Source organism: Dryobates pubescens, chromosome 18, assembly GCF_014839835.1.
Source record: "Dryobates pubescens isolate bDryPub1 chromosome 18, bDryPub1.pri, whole genome shotgun sequence".
Classification (NCBI taxonomy): domain Eukaryota; kingdom Metazoa; phylum Chordata; class Aves; order Piciformes; family Picidae; genus Dryobates; species Dryobates pubescens.
This window is the reverse complement of record NC_071629.1, coordinates 11,330,194-11,343,772: the sequence shown is the minus strand read 5'-3', so window position 1 is coordinate 11,343,772 and position 13,579 is coordinate 11,330,194. Positions and strand designations below refer to the sequence as shown.

Sequence of the window (13,579 nt, the reverse complement as noted above, 5' to 3'; positions counted from 1 at the left end):
GTGGAGTCACTGTCCCTGGTGGTGTTCAAGAGGGGATTGGACATGGCGCTTGGTGCCATGGTCTAGTAGGCATGAGGTCTGTGGTGACAGGTTGGACTTGATGATCTTTGAGGTCTTTTCCAACCTTGTTGATTCTATGATTGTAAAGCCACCTTAAACAGAACAAAGATGAGAGGATTAACTAATATACAAAATTTGTTACAGCCATCTTAAGCATTAGCTAATAGTACAAATGTTAATAAAATGTCTCTTTAATAGAAAAGTAGGAATTTAACAGTGTTTTTAATCTGCAGAGCAGATAGGAAAGTCCCATATAGAGTAACAAAGAATAGAAATAGGTCAGGCGTTTGCCCATCAGAAACGTGGCAGTGATAAAAACACTGAGCACCTAAATGCTCTGCACCTAAACACTCTGCCAGGCACTGGCCACCAGAATGCCTGTGCCTATCTCCCACCATTTCAGTGATGAACTGTGTGTTTTAAAGGAGCTACATCTAACTGGACTTTTATTTTATAATCAGGACTACACCACAGTCTCACCAGACTGAGGACAATTAGCATGGTGTGCCATGTGCTTAGACAATTTCCTCAGACTGGAAATTAACTTTGCATTGAAAAAAAAAAAATAAAAAAAAGTCTTACTGGTTAATAAGATGCAGCCCAGTTCTTCGATTAGAATTTATGATTCTCACTATTTAATTAACATATGTAAATATTTTTAATAACATTTTATAATCTCAATAAGGCACTTCAGTGCATGAATTATGGTGCATTAATTCATGCCTAGTTGCACTGACAGTACTTGGCCTTCTGCCTTGCTCCTGACAATACAGTCAGCATGAATTAAGGCACCATATTTCACACCTTCATATTTCCTAAGGTTTAGAAACATAAAAATAACCAAGAGTGGGTATTCGTGCCCATGCAGAACAGTGTGTGATTCACTTTGCTGCAACTCATAGATTTGTTTTCAGTGCCAAGAGTACTAGGAGTTATCAGGTATAGAAAATGACCTTGCTTTCCATAGTAATAATTATAACTAAGATTAAATCACTCTGGTTAGCTTTATACTGGGTGGCTTGGTACTAATGGGCAGACTAACTCTGCCAATCCATTCTCTGCATAAGCTTGCTGATACATATCTAGCTGGTCAGGCTCTGCAGCCAGTATTAGGTCCTTCCTTCCAATGGTGCCTGTGCAAGCTATATTAAAGCTGGTCTTCCTCTGTTATCTCCAAATCATTGAACAGAGGTCTTCAGATAAGTAGAATGCAGTTGTTATGCTGCCATGAAGAGAGATTAAAAAGAAAACCAATTTAACTTTGATGTTCTTCCCTTCTGTTTTAGTACAAGTCCTGCACATAAATATTACTTGGCTGTTGATCCAGTGTCAGAATCCCTTTACCTGTCAGATACCAACACCAGAAAAGTCTACAAAGCAAAATCTATCACTGAAACAAAGGATCTGGCCAAAAATGCTGATGTAGTGGCAGGAACAGGGGATCAGTGCCTTCCATTTGACCAGAGTCACTGTGGAGATGGTGGAAAGGCATCTGAGGCATCTCTCAACAGTCCAAGAGGTAAGAACATGTCTGAAGTACTTGGTGTTAGTCATCTGTCATTTACTCCTGTTATTTAGAAACTCAGATGTAAGTGGATGTATAAAACTGGGTTTGAGGTGATGTTTTAGCCAACCATAAGCAAGCCAGATCATTTCATAAAGCTTACTCGTGTTTTTAATACAGTCAGTCCTTTATGAGGGAATAGCACAAGCAGCAAACTCCAGCTGTTATCCTGTGAAATACTCTTTCCTTGTGTGGCAACACTTCTCTTTTATTACCTTTCAATTGCAAGGTGGCAGCATTTAATTATATTTAACTTTTAAGCAAATAACATGGTTGCAAAGTACATTTTTTAGATTGCATGCATCCAGATGATTCTTGAAATATTAGTGGAGCTTACTCATACTAAGTAAGTCAGAGCACTTCAAATCAGGCAGCCAGCAAAATCAAGTTTATTGGGAAGTTGCTTGTTCTTGCTTGTTAAGTGCACTTCGCAAAATATGAGCATCTCACCTGCTGCACATGAACTAAGCATTTTACTACAGCCTTCCCATCTGAGTACATCCTGTATTGTCACAGGCAAAATGTATGTGAAGGCTTGAATCCCCACCAGTGCCACAGTTAATATCCTTGCAGTGTGCATTAAAAGTGTGATAAAGTCTCTGGATTTGGTGCTCTAAAGCAGCTGATCACCCTCAACTCCCACTGTAATCCCTGGAACAAAGGATATTCAGCAGCTCCCATGGCAGAGCAGAGTAGTTTTTTAACACACTTCCCCCGTAGCACACTGCTCCACCTAATGACTACCTCTAAGGAAGGGTTTTGATTATTTTTCATGAGCTAATAAAGGAAGGTTGTGTATCAGTAGGAAATTAGAATGTATTATTAGGAAGAAATGTCTCCAAGACAAGCAAATAATCCTTTTCTAATGCTCAGCGAGAAACACGTAATTATAGAGTGACTTTAACTTGTCTTTAATGATAGAAGGTAAGTGTGAGGTAAGTACAAATAAATGTTGATCTTCAGGCAGCTAATTAATGTAATGAATCAATTCTAAAAATAGTCAAAAGCAAAGGTTTTCATTACCTTTAGAAGGAAAATGATCGATGTTTTATTGCTGGTTACAATTGATTACATCTAATTATAATACAATTAGTTGTTCCATCTCACACTCTTATTGGGGAAGTATGTTGATGAAAACTTATAATATACTGTTTACTTCAAAAATACTCAGATACAGCTGACTTCCTCAACAGAAGATTCTAGTCATAAAGAAATTAAGGGCAATAAAATCACAATTTATGAGTCCTGGGGCAACCAGCAAATATTAAAACATTAACTGATAGCAGAATGGATCATATATTGGCAAATTCAGGTGACGGCTCCCAGCTGTTCTTGATTTATGCATCTGCACTAAATTCCATCAGTTTGAAACTGTCAGATCAATTAGGTTTTAGATTTTAATCTCAGGGAACTATGGGCTGCAACATGCCGGTTTTGTACAAGGCCTAGCAAAATGCATCATCAACCTGTAGTCACCAGTGCAGTATGAGCAATTAGGTATGCATTATCGTAAGGGCCTTATCATGGCCCTTTTTTTCTTCTAAACTGTAAGAGGTTGAATAACCTTGGACAGTAGTTGGAAGTACTTGTCTGATACCCACAGATCTATTATTTATTAAGAAACCTAAAAACCTCCCACCGTTAAATGCAGTCTTAAAGATTCTGTTGGTGGTTTTTTGCTTGTTCTTGGAATAATCAGTAAGTCAGAAGCTGTCACATTTCTACTGAAATAACATTCAAACAGCATACACAAATATATTTTTTCCAGGAAGCAGGAAACATTGAGAAAAATGTTTGGAGGGTCCACAGATTCACCTACATCTTATCCATGTTTTAAAGTACTTGGACACAAAGTAACACAATGTTATGTAGTATTCGACCACAGAAATAAGTGAATTGCTTCTAATTTCTCACCTCTGAGATTTTTACATTGGAAAAACAGGTACTTAATAATGCACATAAAGACAGAGTAATAGCCAAGAGATTATTAAATATAATGACTTGCATTACTCAATGACCAGACAAGATTAGCATTTGTTTTAAGCTGATAAAGTGGTTAGTGCCTTTTTTGCCTTTTTTTTCCCCCCTCTTGCCTTATCTTTTTGTCCTGAGTATTCCTTCTTTCCCTGTTCTGAATGAAAAATAAATTTACCTTTTATTTGGTAGGAAGGTAGTATCTGAGAAGGAACTCCACTTGGTGGCTGTCTGACCTTGGTTAGTTACATCTCAGAAGTTGTCTCATTTTTGCTGCTGGCTGCTTGTGCCTTCAAATAAGGGCTTATCTATATGACTCAGTTTATCATTTGCAACATTGATAAGAAATACCCACTGTGTAACACTTGTGAAACTTAATCCTGTTTGCTAACATCCTCAGAAGTATGGTAATACATGAAAATCCAAATGCTCTTTCATATTTACTTTCCTGAATGAAAGTTGCTTCAAATGCTGTTTGAACATTTTGGAACTTAAAATGGATTTTGTTTTTTCACTTCAATGATCATGCAGGTAGGTTTTGGAAAAGTCCTAGATTATTAATGATTTAAGTCTTACATCCACTTTTATTTCTTGTTATCTTGATTTGGCAAGGCTACCTTTGCCTACTGACCAGGAATTAAATGCCAGACAGGAAAACATGATGTCACACTAATCAATTATGATTTGATCTGCTTTCCACAACTTTTATTTTGCAGGTAACAAACGTGTAGCATTGTTCAGTCTGTTCCCATGTCTCTGTGGACTAGAGATGAGGCTTAGTGAACATTAATCTTGCACTATTGTATATTGAGCTGACTTTGAAAGATGCTTTTAAACATGCATGGCTGATGTAGTTGAAATTTGAACTTCAATATATTATTTTTACTGCAACTTTCTTTAATTCTGTAGAGATCTCAGACTAATGAGTCATGTAATAGATGACCAAATACTTAAACAGAATGTGAAATGATGAGAGGTAGGGACATAAAATAGGATCTGTGACAAGGTGAACACATTTATTACACAAGAAGATATTGAAAATGAAGAAGTAACTACACAAGATATTAATCATTTACTGAATTCCAATCACTTGAACATTACAAAGTAACAGATTTTCATTTTGAGGTGGGAAATTCTGTTTGGTGGGTTTGTGGATTTTTTGCAAAAGAAGTATTTATGGCCTGTCTAGTCACCAAACCTATCATTTGAACAATCTGGATTAGTATTTATAACAAGATGCTAAGGGATAATGTCCTGATTTTAACTAGGTTAGTCATTGAGTGTTGGAGCAATAAAAAGCACTAAAATGAACAGAAATACCTGGGAGTTTTTCTACTTAGCACTGCAAAAGCAATGCCTGGATCAAAGTCATTAAACACTTACCTACCCTGTCCTTCTGAAATCAGTGAGCTTCAGACATGTTAAATAGATTTGACTTTCCAAGCTTAATTGACAAAGCCGATGAGAGGCTGAAACAATTAAGTTACCACATTGTTTGCTTAGCTGCAGTGTCTCCCAGTCAGTATACTAGGAAAAGTGCCTTAGGTTAACGTCCAATTTCGCTTACCCTTGTGTATGTGACCCACTCAGAGCATTCACTCAGGACAGCTGCGGTTAAAATGCAAACCAAGTAACTTATGAAAGCAGCAAGTGCCTCCAGTGACGGAACCTTAAGTGTCAGTAGTGACTTACAACATTTGGAAGCCCAAACATTAAATCCAAAGATTAAAGCATCTAAGGTCCTCTGGTGTCTGCTTTTTGATTCCTGGATCCAGATCAGATTCTAGACCTAAGAGATAGACGCACGCGCTGTCTGTGCAAGCTGTGCATACGGCTCAAGAAATTAAAACCTGCACACTGATTACAGAGTACCTGAATGCAGTGCAGTGACCTTACTACAGATGCAGTGACCTCAAAGTAAGCACCAGGGAAATGTAGGAGGATGGAGTGAGTTCTAAATCCCGTGCTTATAAAGTGCCATATACACAGCTGTACCAAAGAGCCTTTTTCACTCAAACCCATGGCTGTCAACTAGCACCACAAATGGAAGCTGAAATTAAAAATTAGTTCTGCAGTGTAGATTTATTCATTTTGCTTGAAATTACAAGGCAAATAATTCTTTTAAAAAGAATTTTAAATCATAGTTTTGAAAATGTGCTCACCCCAGTAGCTTATCCTGAAATAATCAGTCTTGTAGCTCACCATCTGCAGTAATACCTTCTAAAGTAAATAAAGCTGCAAGAACAACTGTTGAGATTAAACCTTTACATTTGTCAAATGACAACAGCACATTTAAGAACTGCTCCTCCTGCTCAGCTAACAGATTCCTGTTACCTTCAGTAGGATGTGCACCAAATTCCTAATATAGTCTATTGTGGAAACAAGAAGTAATGATCAATACTAAGGGGGCCTACAAGAAAGCTGGTGAGGGACTTTTAGGGTGCCAGGTAATGATAGGACTAGGGGAAATGGATAAAGAAATGGGTAGATTCAAATTGGATGTTAGGAAGAAATTCTTCACCATGAGGGTGGTGAGACACTGGAATAGATTGCCCAGGGAGGTGGTGAAAGCCCCATCCCTGGAGGTATTGAAGGCCAGACTGGATGTGGTTCTGGGCAACCTGATCTAGTGTGAAGTGTCCCTGCCCATGGCAGGAGGTTGGAACTAATGATGCTTGAGGTCCCTTCCAACCCTGACAATTCTACGATTCTATGATTTATTCAGCAATCTCTGCTATTCTATGAATTCCTAATACCTTTTCAACCCTACCATACAATTGGAAAAGAAAGCAGAACTGGGTGAGAGGTTTCATTAGCTATATAGAGAGTAAATAGTAGACAAACCAAGGTGATTTGCTATCTCAAATCATTGCCACCTGTGCATCATAAAACCAGTAAAAAAATACCATCATACTGGTTTTGATTCAGCAGATTATTTTTCACTTTGTTATTCTCTTCTGTGATCTACCTGTGATTTTAGAAGTCTGGGAACCTTGTAGAACAGCTGATAAACATTTTGGACAGCAAGTTTTCCTAAATTTCATCCAGCCTTCATCTGAATGCATGAGTTATTCACTGTGCTGCTAGCCATTGTCAGCAGTAATTATGACCCCAGTCATCCTGTCTCAGTCTGGAAGCAGGACATTTTCATTCAGTCAGTAGTTAAAAATGCTGTTTGCTCCAAGTCCACTGTTATGCATCTGAAGAGGACACTGAAGTGCGGGTACTAAAGTCACGTTCCAGCTGACAAAGAGCTGCTGAATATTTTGCTGATAGCACTGAGACAGTAATGAAGTAAAGATGACAAAGATCACAAAGCAACAGACTGCAAATCACTTGAATCATATTTTGAGTGGTGTATTATGGTAACCTATAAATAACTAATTGCATAAAATTGCTTTAGTAGTTTCTAGATGGTAGCTTTAATTAAAAGCACTGGAGACATTTAGAAGTTTAGAAATGGATGGCATGTAATTTGCCCTTTTACCAACCATAAAATGATAATTAACCAATTTGATTCACTTCTTCCTATTAAAAGTTTTATGAGAATCACAAGTTCATTCTACATGCATTTTTTTTCTGAAGAAGGTGGCATTCTCTTTTATCAGTCCTCGCCAGTAGTCTTAGATGTTCTTTTACGAATTCTTCAGCAGTTTAATTAGAAGTTTTCAATGCAAAATGCTCATTTGTAAGGTTTGTAGCTGAGCAAAAAGTATAGTTTCCACACGTGGGCAACATATAGTTCTAGCTGCTGTTTGTTGATGTGTTTGGAATGGAGTTTTTTTCCTCAAAACAAGCCTCCTAGAATGCAAGTGTGGACAATAATGTGGGAGGAGGGGGCAGAAAGGAAATACCTTAATGGGGAATTTACTGTATTACTTCTAATCCATATTTTTAGCACCATCCTCACACCTCCATTAAAGTTGAAATGCCAGACTTTCTAAACTGAAAGATTGTATTTATAATCATATGTATTTTGAATTGATATCTGTGAGAACTAAGCACAAAGGTGATCACTTTGCTTTCAAAGTGTTATTTGCATTTGTAATTGTGTTCATACATGCACTGAGGCAGACCTCCCAAGAGAAATAACCCTTTAACCAAAATAACTCCTGAGAGCATACAACAAGAGAGGTTATAGTCAGCCTTGTGGTTATCATGGTTGTACACAGCCCATCTATAATACTAAGTACTATTTTATGCAGAAAACACTCATAAAGAGCAAAACCTGTCCTGCAGTCTTTTTAATGATGATAGATAGTAGCCACGTGTGATTTCTTTAGCTGCAGTTAATTTTTAAGCTTAGTTAAGAGAATTTAAACAATACTGGTTAAAAGATCTCCAAGTCTTATGAATACTATTCCAAGATGTCTGCACATCTATCTACTGGAGGTAGTGACTAAACACAACTGAAAACAGTCGTTCAGTACAAGGATGTTACTCAGGAAGAGATTGTGCTCAGCCCTGACTCAAAGAACAAAACAAAAATCCTTGCACAGGTTTATTTTGCCCTTACTCAGACATCAGTGTTTAAGGAGGAATCTCATATCCCAGCAAGGCAAGTCTGTCATTGGTGATGTCACATTTGTGCCCAAAGACAGCATCAGTCAGACATACGGTTTAGTGCTATGGTTGCTTAAAAAAGCCCTTACAGAATACAAGTGAGAACCTAATACAAGCTATATCTCATTCTCTGTGCAAAGGAACGATAACTAAACTATGACCTTTGTTACTCGCTCATGGAGTGAGTAGTGTTCCTACTTGCACACAGTGCAATTCATTACACTCAGCCTGTGCCTGTTTCCCCTCTGAGTTCCTCGGTGATTAAAGCACAATCGAAGTGCTGTGTGTGATTTGATTCTGCATTATACCGTACGTCAGAAAAGGATTAAAAATAAGCTCTTGGAGTACAGATTATGTGAAGCTTCGTGCAAGATGTGACAGGAGCATTAATGAATCCAACTCATAACAATGAATAAATTGGGACAGTTTAGCCTCAAATCCATATTTTGTTTTCCAATAGATGCCTTATACAGAGTATTTGTCAACAAGACTTAAATGCAGAAGTATTTTTTTTACATAGGTAATGTCACTGGAAGCAATACACTGGTATTTGAAGAAACTGGCTCATTGGGAAGTACCAGAAATTATCTGTAATATGAATATTGAAGACATGGGCTTGTTTATGCCATCAGCCTGGCATATGTACTTCCCTTGCAGTTAAATTGCTTATCTGCAACGGCTGAAGAGCAGAATGTACACTATTAATGTTAAAGGATCTTTGCTTTTCTTATCTAGTCAGTGTTTCAGTTTCCATTCAGTGCCACAGATGAGTAGCTTTATTTCATTGCAGCATAATTTTTGATTTTTATATAATGGATGGTTTGCAGCCAACACAGCCATCTGTTCACAGGGAAATTGCGTAAAACAGAAGATGCACTTGCCCTACTGATAGATACTGGCTTCGTGTTATCTATGGCATGGATCTGATCCAGGGCTGTGCTACCCAGGTGAGAAACATAACTCCTGGCATACCAGGCAGCACCACCCCTCTGCAAGGCGGACTAAGACACAGCACATGTACTGTAGTTTCCACCCACATCATGTTGAATAGCCTTCTTCTAGTAGCAGTTCACAGCTGGATGAATGCACTGAATTGACAATTTCGGTAATTAATTTCAATTGCCAAAAAACTGTGCTGAAAGATAGCATGAAAGCTGGACATAGGAGGAGTGCTAGGTGCTAAACATAACTGCTGTGGCCTTTGGATTTATTTTGGTTGGTTGGGTTTTTGTTGGTTTTGTCTTTTTCTTTCTAACAGTATCCTCAGACCTTTTCAAGGAGCGGTGAAGAGACACCTCTAGATGTGAACTGGGTGGTGGGGGACATGATGGTAGAGTGCACCTGAAAGGCTGTCCCACAAGGCCTTCACAGCCTTGGTCAGTGTCCCTGTCTCAGCCAGTGTAAGGGTTGGGAACCTGCACTGGCAGAGGGAAGAGTTGAACCCTAACCTGATGGCTACAACAGAAAACTGGTGTGGCTGTTACTCCTACTTTCTGTTACAAAAGAAGTGGTCATAGACCATCTTGAGACTCTGCCACTGGGTGGTAACACAGTAGGAGAAAGCATATTACACTTAAATGTGTGTGTAACTCAAACTCGCTTGCCAGCATTTCCAAATGTCTGGTGCAGATTTATTTTGGGAGCCTGGGGACACTGCTCCACTCTTCTCTCAGCCCCATGGGACCTGCATGTTCTCTGTCAGGGACACCTGATCCTGCCTCTGCCCCTCAGACTACTTACTCTCCCTTGCCCCCAGCTGCAGCTCCTTCTGTGTACTTAAGGAAATGAAATCAAGTGTAAAGAAATGGGGCTGGGAGATGGGGGAATTTGGTGGTTGGGGTTTTTTTCTGGTTTAATGGCATGTAGAATTACTGTCTGAGATCCTAAACTGGCTTGTCGACAAGTGTTTTGTGAACTCGGAGGACATGCAGCCTTTGGTTGTGCTAAATGCAAGGAACAAAAATCAAGAACCATATAAGCCACTGTCCAAACCATCTGTTCAAGTCCTCTGCCTTTCATTTTTGTGTAGCAGAACATAAATTCATTATTAAAATAGCTTGGCTGTGCACAGCAGCTGCTATAATTGCAACGTTATGCAACTTAAATGGGAAATTATGAAGTAGTTTAAAACAAGAACTCGAGAAGGTCTGGTAAAAAGGATTTCACAAACCTGTCATGAGTAGAAGTGCTTTTTCTACCTATATTTTCAATATTTCAGGGAGACAAAAAGATCTTGCAGTTCATCCAGTATGGAAATGTCTAAACAGTGTTGAACTGGGACAGATCAAAGCTGGGCATGAGTTGGGACATGGCTGGACCACACACTGCTGGTGGGAGACAGCAAGCCCTTCATTCCTCAGAAGACCATGACCTTTCCTTTGCGTAGCCCTCACATTCATTTCAGGGTCCATATCTCCAGTGCAGTGGTGCTGGAACTATTTCAGATCCAAAAGTGGGAGATCTACACTAGTTCCTGTTGAAGTCCACTGTTGCCATGAGACTGGTTCCAGTACATGGTCATCATTTCAGGCAGCACTGCACTGCAATACATTCTGCAGCACAGATATTCCTTCTGCCTGCTAAACAGAGCCTGGTTTGCACCATTTGTATGTAGGGCACATAGCGCAATAAAAGTCTCTCATTTTCTGTGGGTGCTTCTTCCTTGCTCAGACGCTTTGAGTGTACAGGACAGTCATAAAAAAAGAGTTGTCTTTTCCAGCTTTAATGATTCTGTGAAAATGAAGAAAAATCAACTGTAAGTTCTTAGAAAAACCAGTCTTGTCCCGCTTTACGATGGGCATGAAATAAAGTTATTGAAGAGACTAATTCTGTGTATATAGAATTGCATTACAATGAAAGCTTCTGATGGTTTGTTCTGTTTCTTCCTCATATCTTCCCTCTTTTCTCTCCAAGACAAAGACAGTCTGCTATAGAGGTATGACCTTTCCATATATGGTTTGTATAAGCCTCAAATAAGTGATGAGTATTTAAAAAAAAAAAAAGAAAAAAATCAATCATGCTTTTTAAAATCAGATTTTCAGAGTCTAAGGGGAGAGGAAACATTTTAAGCTCATACATTTTAATCTAGATAATATCGATATTAACACCCTTTTTTACCCTTTAACTTTGTCCAGGTATCACTGTAGATAAGCATGGATTTATTTACTTTGTTGATGGCACCATGATTCGGAAAATTGATGAGAACGGTGTGATCACAACAATAATAGGATCCAACGGCCTCACATCAACCCAGCCGCTGAGCTGTGACTCTGGAATGGACATCACTCAGGTAAGCACCTGGTTTTCATGTCTTGCCACTTTCCTACACGTTGTGGAGATAAAATACTTTTGTTTTTGTACAGGGATTGTGTGTCAGGATATGCTGGATGACACGCACAGTATGGAGTGGCTGTGCCGTTCACATCATTGTTTTAAGGTGTAGCATACAAATGCAAAACTGTACACTGGATTTTTTTCTCCAGGAAATGGTATATGAATGTATAGAGGGGCTTATATAAAAAATACATACTGCTTTAGAAAGTTGCTTCCTACTCTGAGATGCATCTTCTAAAGAGTTTTTCAGACATTTTTGCTTTCCTTTAGTCCAGCATTTAGACTGATTTGCCTGAACTGCTAAATGGAAAAAAAAAAATACATTTTCTATTAACATCTAAGTCTGTTTTAAATCCTGAAGGAGCATTACAGTAAGTAATTATACAACAGCAGTGTTGTAGTGAAGCTACTGCATTTCGATACATTTCACAGAGTGCTTTTCAGTTCTTATTTTAAGAGCAGTGTGGAAGAAATAGGAGTAAAAGGCACATCACATCTCTAGTTTGTGCTAAGAAAGATACATAGATAAACATGAAGAAACATAAATGGTGCTCTTGACTAGTCAGTGAGCCACACTTAACAAACAGCACAAGGAAGGGATTGGCCTTTGCCAATAAGTACTTGAATTAAACAGCTTCAGAATCTGAGGAAAGCTGTACTTGAAAAAATCTTGAGGCATTCAAGTAACATACTAGAGCTGTAGTATGGACTGTGTAAACTAATAACCAGGATCCAGTTAATATATTTCATTTTCTCCCTGCCCTTTCCTCAGTCCTTCACAACTGGAAAGTCACAGTTAAAATACAGTGCAACCATGGTAAGATCTTGTTCCTCATTTCTAAGCAGACTTTGAGTAACAGTAGGTAGCTCTGATCTTCTTCACATATGTGAAGGATGTGGGAGTTAGTGCTTTGGATAGTTCTCATGAAATTTCACAGGGACAAATGATGGACTTAAATACCACTGTCTAAGAAGCACCTGAGGGTTTTATTACTAGACAGAAAAATGTGTTTGTGTTTCATTTCACATGTCCCTGCACCCTAAGTCTTTTCAGATGTAGGGAGGAGAACCTCAGCTTCCTTGTTTCTAGTTATGGCCTTTGTATTCTCACCGGCCCAGTAGACAAATAAATATTCTATGTAAAGCAGAACAGGATAAACTGGTGTAGTTGTACTAAACCCAAGCTTAAACTAGCCTAGTAATTGTTTTATCCTATGGCTTCTGGGCACCTTGGCTTCTGTTCTGGCACTTCTCCTTGCAGGATAGCCAGTCCTGCAGGCGATGAGCAGAACTCAGTACAGCAAGCAGTGCTCCTCAGCTGGAGGCACTCACTCTCCACTCCATTGCTACCTACCAGCTGGCAGGAGCAATGCTTCATGGAACTTAAAGCTGCTTGAAGCACATTTACTTGCTTCTTGGATATGTGTAACAACTGCCTGGGGCATCAATAACCAGATTAGATATCTCTGAGGTACAGGGAATGGTGCCAGGTGCAACGTCTGCTCCCTGCCTTCCCTGTGATCTGCATCTCAGGCTGTACAAATAATAGCTTTCCTGGGCATATCGTGCATGGCTGTGTATTCATGTTCAAATTTTTGCTCATTTTGCTCAGTGACAAAATGTCTCAATAAATCTGAAATGGTGAGTTTTGATAGTTTCAGTTCCTCTTTTAAAATGCAAATAGCCTTTAGCAGATAAGTTGCAGCAGGGGATGGGGCAAATGCAGAAAACCAAAATTTAAAACGTAAATTTTTTGAGCTGGAATCAAATATGCCAAATACATAAGTAAATTAAAATAACCCTAAAATCCTGGGTTTTGGAAGGTTGGCTACTTACCAGAAACAGATTTACTTTACCTTACTCAACGATGTAGTTCCAATGCCATGGGCAAAGCACTTCTATAAAATCATAGACAAGAAAAAAACCATGTCATAGAGAAAAGTCTACTTGGTATTGCACTCAGGATATCAGGATTCAGCTAAGGTAGTGTGCTGGGTCCTGTTGAAGTGCCTTCTCCATCATCTATGTCTGGAACTGATTTTTGCATCTTTTTCTGGAGTGTGGTGAAAGGTGATAGAGATACTA

At 38.8% G+C, this 13,579-nt stretch overlaps 1 protein-coding gene across 1 annotated transcript in view; it reads left to right on the top strand.

Moving 5' to 3' along the window:
- The window catches only part of TENM1 (teneurin transmembrane protein 1), a 329,411-nt gene that overhangs the window by 268,358 nt on the left and 47,474 nt on the right, over positions 1-13,579 (top strand). Inside the window, exons 22-23 of the mRNA XM_054169769.1 lie at positions 1,347-1,579; positions 11,296-11,450. Coding sequence (XP_054025744.1) covers positions 1,347-1,579; positions 11,296-11,450 — 388 coding nt within the window. The remainder of the gene's footprint in view (positions 1-1,346; positions 1,580-11,295; positions 11,451-13,579) is intronic.